At 39.6% G+C, this 16,895-nt stretch overlaps 1 protein-coding gene across 2 annotated transcripts in view; it reads left to right on the top strand.

The window, feature by feature from the left end:
* LGI1 (leucine rich glioma inactivated 1) overlaps positions 1-16,895 on the top strand; it is a 28,901-nt gene that overhangs the window by 470 nt on the left and 11,536 nt on the right. The window contains exon 2 of one of the 2 annotated variants that reach the window (XM_071439126.1): positions 16,185-16,633. In XM_071439126.1, the coding sequence (XP_071295227.1) occupies positions 16,443-16,633 (191 nt within the window). In that variant the 5' untranslated portion in view covers positions 16,185-16,442. Of the gene's footprint in view, positions 1-16,184; positions 16,643-16,895 lie in introns of those variants that run through there. The other variant, XM_071439127.1, reaches the window with a different exon arrangement.

Genomic DNA, 16,895 nt, shown 5'->3' with positions numbered 1-16,895 from the left:
CTCGGTGCGGCACAGACCGAGATCGTAACCTCGGCACGGCGATCTGTAACACTGATTGCTGCCTGTGCCAGCGGCTTCTCTTCTCGTCAGTCGCATCTCGCAGTTAGAAGAACGAAAGGCAGTATGTGACTCAGTTTCCCTGTGAGGACCGGCGGCAACTGGGCGATAAGAGTTTGGGAGCCTGTGGGTTGCATCATAAAAAGGAGCTTTATAAGCCAGAAGTATTTGCTGATAAAGTAGCTGGGAAGCACCAATCTTCGGCATTAAGTCATCAGATAGAGCAATTAGCTGTCAAGGAATTGATAGTTTCCCATCAAACACAACCTGAACTGCTGAGGTCTGAAATGCTATAGTCCATCTGGACTGTGTTTCCAATTGTGTTATTGATTCCTGGATAGTTAAACCACAGACACACTTAATACAGGGAAATACTAAAAATTTAAATACTGCTGCTACCCTTGTAATATGCAAGTTGTAAAATATAAGTTGTAGGTGTTTCTTTTCTGCAGTAAGACAATCACACACCATAGCTGACACTGAATCTCCTTACCTTGGCTAGTAGATCGCTATTTTCAGATTTTTTTTTTTTCTCCTGACCTAGTGTTCGTGTTACTTATTATGTCATTATTGCTGTGAAGGGATGCAAAGATGATGCTAAAGTGTCCCATAGAAAGAAACTGAGTGGCACTGTGCATATTTGAGTGCATGCAGTATTCTGCTGAAGTCCTACTGAATGTGGCCCATTTCCTTTAAAGGGCAGAGACTCTTTTGCAAGAATGGAATTATCCTAATTAATAATTTAAATATATCAAAATAAATAATGTATACTCTCAAATCTGTAATAGCAAGCATCTTTTTGTTGTTCCTGTCTTATGGAAATGACAGACTGCTTTAGTGTGAATGAATCCTGACATGATTCTAGAAACTGGGCCAACATATCATTGATTATGCACTTTGAAGAAGAGTGGGAAAGGTAGAGGAAAGATTTACAGTGCTTGAATCTCTTGGCATTGTGCTGTGGCCACAAAGCCTGCATATAGAAAAAATACAGTTTCTGGGACAGGAAAATTATCTGCAGTGAGTCCATCTATAGCAGCTGCTGTAGATGCTGAAGTTATGTTATAAACAGCTTTTCTGAGAATAGCAGCTAGATAATTTCATCTTGCTATGCCGTGCTTTTCTGATGTCTAACTGTGTTGCTTCAGAACATCACCTGACTGCATTTTATATGTGGACTACAGTAAGCTACAGCTGGGGAATGGGTTCAGAAATGGCCTCCTAAATAAACTGGAATTTCAAACTGAATGTGCCCTTAGTGTTGGTATATGCATTATACTTTGCTCCAATGGGAGTATCTCCATAGTTTAATTCTAGCAGCAGTATATTTTGACACCAAAAAGGCACTTCTCTTATGAGTCTCATGGGATTGGAAGATACAGGAAAAAGAACAGATGAGATGGACATAAGTCTTTACAGGGCAGGAGGTTATAAGTGGGATTTCGATGACTGTAGAGCCAAACCATAGAAGCACAGCTTTCCTTCACAAGTACGTCAATCTATGCCAATCTGTGCCAATCTTTACAAGGAAGTCAAGCTGCCCCTGAAGAGAGCATTCTCCTGAACTGGCTCTAATGCTCATCTGACCACTCCTGCTGAACTGCAGAATTTAATTTTCTGCCACCCTAGCTCCTGTGACTGTCCTGATATGGTGTCTGGATGAGTAACCCTGGTGAAGCGAAAAAATGTTAGGGATGGGACAGGAGGGAAGTGGGAAGTGAGCAGCAGCTCTCTTTTAGATCAGCTCAGCAGTAATGTGAAACAATAGTCTTAAATTACAGTAGTCCTGAACTTTGTGGTCCACAAAGGAGAAAACATCAATGTAACTTTAACTTTAGTTCTGCCCTAAATCTAAAATGGGCTAAATAAAGTATGAGACCTGATGTATCCAAAAAGTTTAAGTCAGACATGGTACATATATCATAGAGATGCAGAATTCAAAGTATACCTGACACATACTTATTGAGCTGTTCATAAGAGGTTCTAGTGTAGGAGGTTTCACAGCCTAATACCGTAATCTATTAACCTCTTAGGTATAAGAGGTTTTTCCTACTATCTAAGAAAAAATCTTGTTTGTTGCTACTTGAGTTAATTTCTTAATGTCCTGAAGACATATATCCCCACAGTTTTCCCTTTTTGTAGCCTGAGAAGGTGCTTCAATCTTTCTATACAGGTTACATATTGGAGAACTCTTACATTTTATTGCTCTTTTTCAGATTCAGTTTTCTCTATTTATTTTTGAGAAATACAAAGTGTAGATGTTTACTCCTTAACAGTATTTAGCCAGGAAGAAACACATCAGCCTTCCTGCAGAAGATGATTGCCTCCTAAGATCTTCTGGTAAAGTTGTTTAAACTCAACAGCCTCTGATCTGTTGAATCAAAATTAGTGTGGTTAGCCAATTAAAAAATTGTTCCAATTTTTAATGAAGCAAATCAGAAGGCTTTGCCAGCAGGCTTGAAGAGGCAGCTACCACTGGTATGGAGAGCAAGGACAGGGCAGTCACTGACAACTACACCCATTGTGAGCTGTTGCCACAGACCACATTTAAGTTTGATTATGAGACAGTAATGTGGAACCATCAAGAATGCTAGTAAAACTGATATTTGTCCTGTTTAATCTTTCCTCTTTCTCCATTAAGTCAGTTGTTTTGTTGACACATGAAGAAATTACTTTCTAATGCTATTTGATATTGGCACCTTCCTATTTCCTACATGTCTGTGAAGTAAGTTGCCAAATCATTTATTTTTGTGTCTTTTGTACAAACAGTACTTTGGCATCTGTCATGTTCCTGGTTTTTATCCCCTCCTATTTGAAACCCCCGAGTAATTTGTAGAAAAAGCAAGTAAAGCTAAAAATGGATGTTCACATATGCCAGTAACATCACATTCAGTAACTGTAGCTCTTTTTCATTTAGCTGTACCCATGTACAATTTCAGGGATGTGCTGTGCCTCCCAACAAGTCCTGAGGAAGGTATACACTACAATCAGGCTGCTGATTCCCAAGCTTAGCACTTCCTGACAGTCAGGGAAAACCAGTGGGGCTGTACATGAGAGGCAGTGCCTCTGGCTCACCAGTTCCCATCACAGGTACTGGTAACTCCAAACTAGTCATTAATGATATTGTGTAATCATCTAGAGGCTATGTGGAGATAGCAGGCAGTGCATACCTGGTTTGTCAAATTCAATAAATGGTGTGTTCCACTTTTTTTTCTCATACACAGAATATTAAACAGGAATCTTAACTAGCCACTAGATGTCAATGTTGCTGTGCTAAAAGGCAAATGCAGTTTTATTTGTTTGGCTGATAAAGTAATTTCATCAAGAAAAGAACTTCTGTATTTAAAGATATTTCCCGTATAGGGTCAGTTACAAAAAATAATCATGGGCAAGCCCATGCTATGTCTGTTATTTGAAGAGAAGCTGTGCAGTTTTATGATATTTTGAAGTTGAAATTAGCTTTTCAGTGCATAATCATTGTTAGAAAAGTGCCTTTGAAAAATAGTATCTGATTGACCATCAGTTTCCTTCCTTGTTCTAAAATCACAGACCTTTGTATAAGTAGCCACAGTCATTGTATTTCACTTGTTAATAAAAGATAATAGAATAGAATAGAATGTATATCTAATCCTATTATAAGAGTTGGTGAATTTCCTAAATTCCAGGTATCCGTGGACATTTTCCTCTTAATTATTTCTGTTTAATACCATCGGATATCAATGTCAGATACATTGTATGGGGACAAAATTTCTAGAACACCAAGACTTCCAATATGATAGGCAATTTGAAATTTTGAAAGTGTGTATATCTAAAGGCAGATCCGACAGATGATGGCATTTTAGAAGGATACATGAGGTAGAATTTGACCCATGGACCTTTGTTATTCCTGGCTCCTCTACCTCTAGAGTGAACAAATCACTGCCAGTCTCCACAACCACTTACTGCCTGGTGCACTGAAGGTACTGGTTCTATTGTCTGTCTACAGAGCATTTATTTTGAGACCAAAGTTTGGAAATTGGTTTCATAAACAGTTACGGAAAGCTGAAGACAACAGCGCACATCTTGAATTCAGATTAAGCTTGTTCTGCTGTTAGGATAAAAACAAATATCAAAGGCTCTTATTAAAAATATAGTTGGAACCTCCTGTTGATCTGAAAATCTCCCAAGAAGTCAAAGATGTGGAAATTGCACCCTTATTCTCAGCTGATTAACTTGGTAAACAGAATCCCTGTTCAGGCCACAATGTTAGAAAATGCAGCCTAAATAACCTGATTTATTCCCTTAGCTCTACCTCCTATGGTGCATATAAGGCCTCTCAACTTCATACACAATTCACAAGATTTTTTTTTATTACTGTTGGCAGAAGAGCTGCCTTAGTCTTCATTATCACGGACTGAAGTAGTTGAAGTCCTGCTCCACAGTTGATTTGATGGTAGCATTACTTCCACTCTTAACATGCCAAAGAATCACAGATACACGATGGAGGAACTATAACTCTTTTACTTCCTAATATTCATTTTAAGTTTTATTGCCTATGACTATAGAGTTATGCAAGAATCTTATATATATATATATCTTGAAAACCAGATTGCTTCATTAATTCATTTTGTTGTAATTAAGGGAACACTCAAAGCATCAACCTTGTTCCTAAAACTTCTGTGTACTTCAAAAAACTTCATTAAAATAAAGTTTTCTGCAAGTCTTTGTTAAGATGTATAGTGTAAATAATAGCAGTATGATCATGTAAAGACTAACTCAGTTATGGAAATAATAAATCAGACTTTGATAAAAAATAATACTTAGAATCAACTCCCCATATTATCTTTAAAGTTTGGGCTTATTTTTGCAAAATGTACAGAATTTTACTAAATAAATCCCCCTAGAGATATATTCTGTAGACTCCTGTCTAGTGTCTTTAATCGTCACTGCTAGTTCCACATTTGTTTTGTGGCAGGTGATTTTTGTCTCCAGAGCTTAGTCTGGCAACTCTGCTCAGAACAAAGCTCACTACAAGATTACACATGCATGTAGGCATGCATAAACTTGAACAGTGACTTCAGCCTATCAGGAATTTAATTTAAAAGTAATTATCAGTATGTAGAAAATACTACTTCTTAGTTTTATCAACCTGCACTTAAGTAAGTGGAATACAGAAACAAACTCCTCTACCATGTTCCAGTTTTCATTTTAGAAAGGAGGAGATTTTAGAAGTTCATTATGCTTAAATTCCCTGAAGTATGAACTATTTCCTAAGAGAGCAAAGAATGCCTAATCTTACTTTTATGGCTAGATCTGCATTGGTGTAAAATGACTGATGGCATCCAATTACATAAGTACAAGAGAAAGGAAAATTTGTTTTTCCAGTTTGATATCAGAGTTATTATATAAGATGAAGAAATCATAGAAAATAATAAGCAAGAGAAGGAAAATCTAGTAATGTGGAAATAAATAAAACAACTGACAAGCAATGTACTTATTTTCTTTAAATTACATTGTTTCCCACTGGAATTTTTGGAAGGGGAAAAAAAAGAATACATGAGCAAAGTTACAGTTTGAACATTGCATTTTTAAACCATAGTGGAAAAGATATGTGTTCCCTCTTTTCCCAAGGTGCATTTTTGTCCATAATGTCTACCATGTTTATATATTCATAATACTCACTTATGAGAATTGAGGAAAGGTACAAATCATTGACAGGGAATGTTTTCTGAAGTCTTCTGTATAAAAAGGTGGCAGACAAGCCACTGTCATCTGAATCATGCAAGCAGTTAAGCACTGTTTATGTACCAGCATTCTATGTAACTTGGAATAGAGAGGTCTGAGTCTGAGATGTGATGTTAATAGAGATGTACAGTCTCATTCCTGCTAACATGTTCCAAAAACACCTGTTTTTTAGAGATGTGTTTCATCTTTACTAAGAAGTTGAGCCCTTCACTCAGCAATCCAGAAGGCCAGTTGTGAAAAGTGTACTGTGGAGCTGCTCAGATGAGTTCATCACAGTGTTTTCCAGTGGTTGTTCTTAAGCAGCGAAAATAAATCAGATATTATTTACAATATACAGTGCTGCAGGCAGTGGTTTGGAATCTCACAGTCAGATTTTTAAAAAACTAAAGTATTAGAGCATAATATAATGTAATGATGACAGAATTGGCCATCACTTTATCTTACTATTTCAGTGGGATTACATAGTAAAGCAGTACAGTAGCTGCATGTAGAGGCGGTTAGTACCAGGTTGAGGTGATCAGTACCTGGTCCTTCAGTGAAAACTGAAGGATACAGGGATATAAAATGCTGCTCTGAGCACTGAAGTAGGATGAATCAGTTAAAAATTCCTATTTCACAGTTTTTGATGAACTTATAGAGTACTTATAGAGTACTGCTGTGAGACCTCATTTAATTAATAATACCATGAGCCATTCTGCTAGAACTAAGCTTTTATTAGTAAAAATATACTACTGATCGCCAGGGTTTGGAAATAATAGGGATTATATTTCAAATTAAATACAATTTTATGTTATTTAATCACCAATATCATTAAGACATGAAGTACTGAAATACTATCAACCTTTCAATTGAAAGTGTTTCCAGGACACTATTCATTTCATGGCACCTAAGTGGAATGGGAAAGATAACTATCCTAAATGGCAACCATTAGTCTAACTTGGTTACAAATATCAAGTTATGATATTTATAGCCAGCAACACTGAGCCATGCAATATCCACAACTCTAGAAGTAAAAATGTCAGACTCAAAAAACACAGAGGAAAGTTATCTATTTCAAGTAAAAAGAAATATTGCAGCTTGTACCCTAGGGGAGATCCTGCTACTTGCTGAAACCACATTCAATTTGCAAGTGTAAGTCAAAATGTTAACAGTTACATATCTAGATGACTGCTTTTCTTGAATGGAAACAAAACCACATGGAAGATAAGGGTCAGGATGTGAAGTGAGATCTGAGTGAAAAACATTTTCTTTAGCATTTCATAAAACATTCTGTCAAGTTTGCATTACACTGAACTTAAATATTCTGCTCATAAAAGATGGAATGTGTTATTTAAATTTATATTAGGGTCTGTTTTAATACTTTTTATCAATCTTGGTTTAGTAAAAACATGCCACTCTTTCCCTGTAAAACTTTTATTTGAACCTCAGCCTTAACAGAGTATTTGCCTGGTTTCTATAATATGAGTCTGTTAATGAAAGGAAAATACGATTCTGACTACCTCATTTATCTTAGATATGGTCATAATCCAGCCACAAATGTTAAGAACTAGAAAAAGTAAGACTAGTGAAGCACTTTGATATTTTCTTACTTGAGAACATCAATACCCACAGAAAAATATGCCCATACAACAGAATCCTAAATTACTCTCCCAGTTAAAAAGAAGCTAGTATATATTAGCTTCATTAATGTATGAATACTGTTGTATTGTGATCTAACACTACAGTGTGAAAAACAAAGCCTTAAGCTTACGATGACATTCATGATTTGTATTGATTTGCAGTACATTCCAGCCTTAAGAACAACACAAATACCCCACCCTTGTAGCTTAAGAGCCTTTATGAAAGGGCATCCCAGCCCTGGTCACAGATGCCCATCACACGCATCCCCACGGATCCTCAGCAAGGAGGGATTTAGCTGCCTTTGGAACATCACCCATTCTGAATCTATAGCAACCCTCCTCTAATATGCAAAGCTATTTTTAGCATCAGGGCAGCCTTGAAAGCAGCAGGTAAAGCATGAAAAGAATGAATAAGTGGTTGTGGTGCTTGCCTGTGAATAGAAGCTATATATAGCTCCTGAGAGAGATCTTAATATATATGTATATATATAATGTGCATATGAAGGGATATCTGCCTCCCTGAGGGGGAAGCAGGGGTGTCAGAAACATAGAGTAGGTTATGAACAAATTATTACTATTTGTGACCTGAGCTGTTATCTAAAGTCATTATTTCCAATCGTTCTGTTTAAGAAAATAAATTGTTAATGGAATTGGGTATCTTTGATCCAGTCTTTATTTGCAATGAATGTATAGGCTTCATTTCCCTGAGTGAAGAGAAAATTGAACAGCAGGAGACTATTTGCAGTTCCAAGCTCTTTTCAGCCATTACTTGCTCCAAGAAATTCTCTAGCGAATTTCTCAGGTCTCCCTTTCCATGCCTAGGAGCCAACATCTCAGTTTCTGTGATGTTAGCTGTTCTCTTGAGTTCCCAAACCTGTCTTTTTTTTAATCCTTGTCTTTTACTCTTATATATTCATCCATTTGCTTCTAAAAAAAATCTTGGGAAAAAAGGCCACATGTGTCTTTGTTTAATCAGTACTGTGTGCCATTTATTTAGCTGGGGAGCTATACTGCTTCATGAAGGAGCTGATTACTTCTTACTGATGTGTTATACTGAGGCTGGGAATTAGGCCCTCCAGTTTTAATGACTCTTTGCCTAAATCACAAAGGCAGCAGTGGAAACTTACAGATGCCTACAAGTGATTGGTGTTAAAAAGAAAGCTGGCTATATAGTATTTGGATTATTGTCTTAGAAAAGGGATAGTTAGGAATCCTTTTGAACTTAAAATGTGAATGTTACCATGTTCAAGGTTGGGAAAATCCTTTAGCTTCTGAGCAGTCATAACTAAAATGTGTATTTCTCTGTTGCTATGAAAATTATATTTAAAACTACAGTCAGTTTCTTAGATAAGGATGTTGTGTTGGTTTGGTTCTCCCACTGCAGAGGGAAAGAGCCAGCAGCCAAAAGAGCAAATCTTTTCTTAAAGCTGTACTAAATATGTAGCATATTGGCATATGAGCAAACAGATGAAATGAAATTTTCAGCCCTCTGAAGTCTCCTCTGCAGGGCAAATATGGTTTGTAAGAAAAAGGGACTTTGGAGTTCAGCTTGGTGCAGTACTTGATGGAGAGTCAAGTGCAGTGGCAGCATGCCTGCATAATGTAGGGTGGCAGATTTGGTATTTACTTAAGGTAAAAAGGATTAACCCTTACTGAAAAAGTAAAGTATTTTTCCAAATTTCTTGAGTTGCTGAGAACAGTTAAAACATGAGTAAAATACATTTGTGGAGCTATCACCAACAATCCCTTAAAATGTTTCAGTGCTGATCCAAATCTCTGCTTTGTAAAGCATGTCGATTAGCAATGATGAAACAATAATCTGTGTTTGATGAGTCACATCCTTCCTATTGTGTAGTTCCTTATGTCCATGGCACTTCAGCAAGACTTCTACTTGAAGTAGTTCAGTGACTTCAGTGGCACTAAGATTTCTTTCATTGTTAATTATTCAGGACATAGAAACCTGGTTTTAACAAGTAAAGACTTTCTCCTCAAAAGCCTGTGGTCTCTGCCATACAGCAAATAAATTTTCTATGTACATTTAAATAAATAATATTTTGTTACTTCTTTTCTGTCTGCAAAATGACAAGGAAAATTAAAGATAATTTTATAAAGATTAGAACAATTCTTCAGGGAGCCAATGCCATGAAAAAGTACAGAAGGGCATATAAGATAACACAGGTCAAGGAAAGGATTTTGTAACACGCCGTCTGTTTTTAATTAGCATCTTGGCACACTGGAAGAGCTCAGACATTTTTCCATGAAGAAATGTATTACAGACTTTTCTAGCTGCCAATTAAATGGCATTTAGCTACACTGACAGTAGTATGTTGTTTTGGGTCTGCAGAAAGCGCTTGCTCATGCTAGAAAATCTGGGACATTTTGTTTTGTGTACAGGGTTCTTACTGGACTGACTTTTCTATCCCTTCAATTTTGAATGTAGGCATGAAGGAAACCTTCTATGAAAAAAATACCAAATTAAGAGTGCAAGGAGCTGGCAGATTGGAGATAATTATGAAGTGTCAGTTTGTATACACCTGCTGAAAGTCTGTCCTCCAGGTAGATGATAATTTTTAAACAATGGTAGCTAAATACTGGGGTGTTTTATGAGGTTCATGTTTTGTCCTGTTCAGTAGAGACTGAGGTACTTTGTCACCAGTTCTGTCCTATGATCCATTTAAATATTAGCATTTAACATGAAACTGCCCCTCAAGTGTGCAGCTCCCTATTCCTTTTCTCTAACAGTGAAACCGATGCTCTCTGCCCACTCCTGTCCTCAGCTGCTTGTTCTGACTCTGGCAGTTTTGGGGGGCTTGAGGGGGTGGGTTTGAAAGATTTGGGCTTGTTTAGGGTTTTATTTGTTTTCTAGTTCTTTTGCCAGCTAATTTATTTAATCCAGTTTAAAGAATAGCATTAGAGCAGAAACACCAGCAGTGATCTGTGGAAGAGAGCAGAATCAATAGTACTTGCAAGAGTTGGGATAAGAGAAACCATCCTATTAAGGAAAATGTTGCACAGAAATATGTTCTTAAAATCACCATGCCAGTTCTGCAGAAGCTGGCAATTACAAATTAAGCGTAGATTCTCTCACTAGTATCATGGTTTTAATGTCTGATAGTGCTATGTAGAGGGAAAAAAGGCAAAAAGTAACTTGCCTATTTGAACAAGACTTCTCCTTGCTGAGAGGTTCATATAGAGGGCACTTAATCTTACAGTAAGATGTATGCTAGCTGGTGAGTGTGATGTCAGTTCCCCTGAAATGGATGGGCATGTTCACTGTCTCAAAAGTGTCCCCATTTCTAACATGGGAGAAGTTGATCTTCCCTGAGTAAACTACAGGCAAATTTTCATGAGAATTATCTTGAAAGATAGAAAAAAATCCAGATTTCTGCAGCAGGTGGAAACCTTGTGTTCTTTTATATTGTGTCCTTTCTTACACTTCCCCCTGTATTAGGTGTGGTATCAGTTCCTGCTGTGAACCATGAAGTGGGCACAGCTTCATACATCTTTGAATTGGGCTCTGGTTTGCTCTTGAGCTTGTATGTTTGCTCTTTCATTTCCCCCCCAACTTTAAATATCCATTGTTAGCATTTTCAAGGCAAAATACAGACAATAGAAGCAAAGCAAGAACTATTTGTGTAGGTCTGGAGAAAAATGTCTGGTTATCAGGAGAGCAGTTAATGTGATGCTGCTGGGTTGGGTGCTACAAAGCACACTGGTTTATAATAGAGCTTAGAAGCAAACAAAGCATCGAGGATCATAAGAATGTTGAAAGGTCTTAGTTGCAACAAAATAAAACCTAGAAGTAGATTCATTTTGCCTGGCTTCCCTTTGAAAGAAATACACTGTGCATCTGTTTTTCTTAAAGAGAGATCATTCAGATATCAGTACATTTCTCCTGACATATTTTTTGTCATTGGTCAAATTCTGGTGTACCTAAACCAGCAAGCAGTTCCAGAGACACCTGCACATTGACTAGGACATGCTCAGTGGAGTAGGTGTTGTGACATCACTATGGAATTTTGGCCATGAGAGCTCACTTCAGAGGTGATCACTTCTAAGTCCACAGTGAACTGTGAACTGGCTACTTTACGTAAGGGAAAGGAGACCACCCTCCAAGTCTTTCTTTCCTCCAAAGCTGGCAGCAGTTAAGCAGCCATTTCCTCGGCTTTTTGACACAGGGACTGGCCTGGTTGTTCTGCTTTTAATGAAAATGGTATAATAGAGAAGGATACCCATAATACGAACCTGTATAGACAGGATAGGGCAAAGTCAGCAGAGCTTTCCAAATAAAAAGGTTTGGGCAGTCTTGTGATCATTCCCAAGCTTGTCTGTGTTATGAGCTGTTGTAAAGGCATCTCAAGTTTTATTATGCCTAACCTGCAGAAGGCCTCTTCCTGGCAGTGACTCTTGGGGCAAGATCCACCAGGAAGCATAGTCTTTTCAGAACTGTTTAGAATTCACAAGACTTAGTTTTGTTTATTGAAAGTACAGCCTCCTTCTCAGCTGCTTTAAATTTGCCATTTGCTGCAGAATTTCTTAAAAGGGTCAAAAGAGCCAAGAGAGCAAAAACTCGGACTCATGAGGTATTTGTAGGAGTCTTTGATCTCAAAATCCTTCTGCTCCAAGCACAGTGGTAACATAGCAATGACAATGTTTTGTTCTTTAGGAGATCGGTGAATACTGGGTGTGATTCGGGCTATTGCCCATCCATGTGGTGTAATTTTATGGGCTTAACACCAAGCACAGTAAAGTCTCATCATCACCATCAGTGGATTTTGGATTAGGCTAGGTATGCGCAGGCAGCTCATTCTGAACAGAGAAAAGGCCAGCACAGTTTTCTAACAGCAGGATGAAATCAAGGGTAACTTTAACAGGATATGGCTCTGCAAAGGGAACTGTACTGAACGTGAAATCACAGGAAGCTTATTCAAATTGTGTCATATGTTGGTAATGAAAACATTCTAGTCTAATGCAAATATGCAAATATAGTCGTTGGCATGGAGTTAATACCTTGAAAAATATTAAATATTTTTTAAAATAATTTTTGCTCTAAGTTTTGACCATTTGGGTCTGCTGTCCTCAAATATTTTAGCAAACAGGTTTACTTGTAGAAGTATTAATATTTTAACCAGATATTGGAGAATATGCATAGATATAATAATAATAATAATAATGATGATGATGATGATGTATATGTTTGCTCTAGAAAGGAAGCCATGGAAGTTGTGCCAAGTCTGACCAAAGAACACCAGCAGTGGTGGGTGGTGAATACCTCTAGCGGCAGCAGGCAAAAGTAGCTTTAATTTTGACTGTCATATACTTGCACCAAGATTTTTACTAGATGGTTGATTATCACCAAAAATTGTCGTTACCAGACAATTTGGATACATTGGAAGAAACAGCAATTTGTTTCTTACCACGCAGAGCCACTGCGTGGGAAGCCATCGGTGCCTAAGGCGTACTTGGCTCTGGTTAATAGCGGAGAGGTAGAACATGACGGCACATTCGTGCAGGACACACTGCGGCCGCTCGCCGTGGGCCCGCTCCGTCCTTGCCGCCGCCGCCGCAGCGCGGGCCGGCAGCGCCGGGGCCGCGGGGCCGTGAGGGCGAGGGGCGGCCCCGGCGCTGCCTCGGGCCCGGCCTCGCCCCCGCCCGGCCAGGCCGCCCAGCGCGGGCGCCGCCCGCGGCCGCCGCGTTGCCGGGATACGGGGCCGCGGTGAGGCGGCGGCGCGGGGCCCGCGTCCCTCAGGCAGTGACGCCCCGCAGTGTCCCCCTGCAGTGTCCCCCTGCCCAGCCCCGAACGCGCCTGACCGCCGGCCCCCTCCGCAGCACGGCAAGGTGCGGGGTTTTCGGCTAGAACGTCAAGTGATGGGAAGCAGAGCGAGGAACGCATCCACAACTCCCTCATCCCCCCTGCTGGAACCTTGCAGAAAGAAAAATAAATGAGTTTCGAATCCCATTGTGCCTAGTCAGTACCTGAAACAGCCGGGAAAACAAGCAAGGACCGAGGGGCAGGCGCTGGTCCGTGGGCGCAGCAGGCGGCTGCCCGCTCCGCTGGCCCGCACACAAACAGCCATGGCATCGGCAAAGGGTGAGCCAAGTGTCGCCGGGCTGGAGAGAAGCTGTGCCACTAAAAATCCATGAACCACTTTGGTTTTAAACTGCTACATGGCAGGAAATGAGATGCTGAGCTTGGCAGAAAAGGACCCTGGAAAATGTGATTATGCTTCTCTTTTGATGGGACTGTTATAAATATTCATAATATTGCAATTTTGGAAAAGCGGTTGTTTTGGCATGTGGTTTGGAATAGAAAACTAACTTCCAGGCGCTTCTGTGCATGGACAAAACTGGAGTCAGGTTACTGCTCTGCTGCAGAATGTGCTTTTGTTACCGAAGAAAACACTACGCTGCAAAGTTTTCAGGAGGTTCACAATGTGGTTGGAGTATTAATTAAAGAGAAATGCCTAGGTAATTGATGGTGGATTTCAGTGAATGAGCCAAAGGAAATGAAACACGGGGTTTCACCATCAATGGCAAAATATTGCCATGGCAATGGGTGGCTTTGCCAGGAATAAACAAACAAACAACAGGCCTCTTTCAGGAAAAAAGAGAATTTTCTGTTCTCACCTCACCATGTCTGTGCCATTGGACATCTTGGAGGGGAGAAGATGGTATAGCCTACTTTTGCAAGTCCTACAAATCCAGCTTCCCTCTCAGGAGGTACAATTAGATCATTTCCAGAGCAAGAAGTCACCTTTATACTGGGGGATGGGAAGGCAACAACATTTGCTTAATAATTATTTCAGTGCCTTGGCTACTGTAATTATTTTCCATTTTCTTACGAGAGGTGGATAGGCTCAGAAATAACCCAGGTTTTTGCCACTCTTAGCTGGTGCTGCTTCAGGGAGGGACTGCTGGCAGGGAAGGTTTTCTTAAGAGCAAAAACATGGGCCTGCAGTTAAATTAATAAAGACCTTTACAAAAACACAACAGAGAGAGCAAGGCAGCTGAGAAAGCACGAGCTGCCCTTTCTTCCACGGGCTCAGATGCCTGGCAGGGAGTGTGGCCATGCACAGGCAGTGCTGTCCTCTCCCTGCATGGCCTTTGAAGGTGGCCATCTGCCTCTGAAAGCTTTCTGGACATTTCTGGCTGCACCAGTCCCTCAGAGGATGCAGTCCCACCACCTGGTGTGAGCTCTGGGTGTCTCCCCTCATCCCTGGGAGATGGACCTCAGCCACCACCCAGTCAAGGATTCAGCAGTGCTAGAGTCCTGCCCTGTAGACATAGACTGAATTCCTTGCAGTTTTGCAGGCTCTTGTTCTGCCCATAGCCTATCAAATCCAAGGTGGGCACCTGGATATGCACTAAGGCCTTGCTGGGATTGTTCCTGAGGATGATAGATGTGGCCTGATGTTGATCTTGTGATTTTGTGGCTTTTTGTGGCAGGAGCAATGGGCTAGAGCCAGGTAGCCATGTGAAACCAAAGGAGGGGTAACCAGAAGTCAAAAGAGATCTCCTCATCAGGAGATCAGGTGTCCCCTGTGAAGAGACAGCATCCATGTGAAGGAGCTAATAGTGAGCCTGACTGTATTAAATGTTTGTACCAGTGGGTTAACCCCAGTAGTGCTTGTAAGCTGTCTAATATAAACTGTCCAACGGGGAAGCGTTAAGACCTGTTAAAGTTTGCAAAACTCCACTAATAGCAATACTAGATTGAACAAAAAATCATCCTGTGTGGCTTCCCAGCTATTTGGCATTTGTTAGCTTTGTCTTACCATTCTTAATAAAGTAATACTTAGGTGCTGCTTAAGTTTCCAATAAAATATTTAATGTATTTTACTGTAAAGTCTTCAGGCTGAGGACTGTATCTGACAGAGCACTCATACCACACCTAGCAGTCATTTGATAGCAGCCTCCAGGCAGTATTGTAAAGGTTCATTATTACCACCAAGATCTGTCCTTATCCTGTCATTCTTCAAAGAAGGTCCATTCTTAACTATGGGTTTAACACAGCTAGTATTTAAATGACAATTTTCTTTTTTTTTTTTTTTTTCCATTGAAAATAATCAAACCAGTTCCAAGAAAATACATTTTTTAACTTGAACTTTAAATTAATGTTGTTCATATAGAACTGTGCTTGATCCACCTATGCCTTCATTTAACCAGCTCAAAAAACATGCAACAAATAAGAAGCATTCTTTTTCTGAGGGAAAAAAAAAGGAAAAAAAAAAAGGGAAAAAAAAAAGCTGTATTTGGGATCTATTTTGCATGAGAAAATATTTTGTTTAGGAGTGACAGTCAAAGGCATTCTCTCATACATTGTAATATTTTCCATGTGTGGCAGCTTATTTTTCAGTGGTACAAATATGTGCAATAAAGGCCGAGGATAAAAATGAATCTAACAGTTTTTGCAGCAATGCTTTCGATGGTTTCATTCGATTTCATTTTCCTGTGGATACTGCCATTAGTTCTGCTGCTTGCAATATGTGAAGCATAATTCTGAAAGGTTCATGAGGTTGTAGGGATCCAGTAAGAGATGACTGATTTCTCCCCCACACACATATACTCCACCCCACACCCACTCACCCACCCACCAGCAAAACATAATGCTGTACTATTTTTGGAAACAGGGAAAGGGCCTCCCTGTGAAAACAGAAAGCAGTGTATTTCTCAGTTACATCACTTTGCAATCTAATGCTGTGTTGTGCTCAGTGTTTTTGTGGTGATGCAAGTCTTTTTTTTTCTTTCCTTTTTTTTCTTTTTTTTTTTTTTTTTTCCCTTCAGCCGGTTGGATTTTCCCCATCTTACAGCACCTCGCAGGTCTCTTCTCTGAGCAGTACGTTGCCTGAGTGAGTGGAAACATACAGATCAGCTGCAGGTTTCTATCTACAAAAACAGAGTGAAAGAGAAAGAAAAGGGTTGGGAAAGCAGAGACAAATATTGACCTGGACTTAGAGAAAGACATCCAATGGCTGAATAAAGAACCCTGTTCATGTTTTGGGATATTCTTTCAACTGGCTGGAACGAAAGCGGATCAAAAGAATGGGAAATGCCAGCAGACCCTTTAGAAGAATTGCTTATTTCTTATGCCTTTTATCTGTGCTTTTGCTGACTGAAGGGAAGAAACCAGTGAAGCCAAAATGTCCTGCCTGGTGTACTTGTACCAAAGATAATGCTTTATGTGAAAATGCCAGATCTATTCCTCGCAGCGTTCCGCCTGATGTTATCTCACTGTAAGGGCTGTAAGCATTTGGTTATTTAATTTATGATTTAAAATGAATTAGGATGTGTGGTGTTCTCAGTGCATACTCCCTGCTTGCTGCAGGGAGTACCTCCAGCATTCAGAATCATCAGCTAATGTGTTAAAATTGTGCTGCATCCTTGAATCCTGATTTTTATATCTCTTTCATCTGTCTGTCTGTCTGTGTATGTGCATACATCTCATTTTATACCTTCTTGTATAGTACATGAAACCTGTCACATTATATTGGGGGG

Source organism: Agelaius tricolor, unplaced genomic scaffold (assembly GCF_023055355.1).
Source record: "Agelaius tricolor isolate 1412-34295 unplaced genomic scaffold, bAgeTri1.0.p SCAF_13, whole genome shotgun sequence".
Lineage (NCBI taxonomy): Eukaryota > Metazoa > Chordata > Aves > Passeriformes > Icteridae > Agelaius > Agelaius tricolor.
The sequence above is the reverse complement of the archived record's forward strand: the minus strand, read 5'-3'. Positions and strand labels throughout refer to the sequence as shown.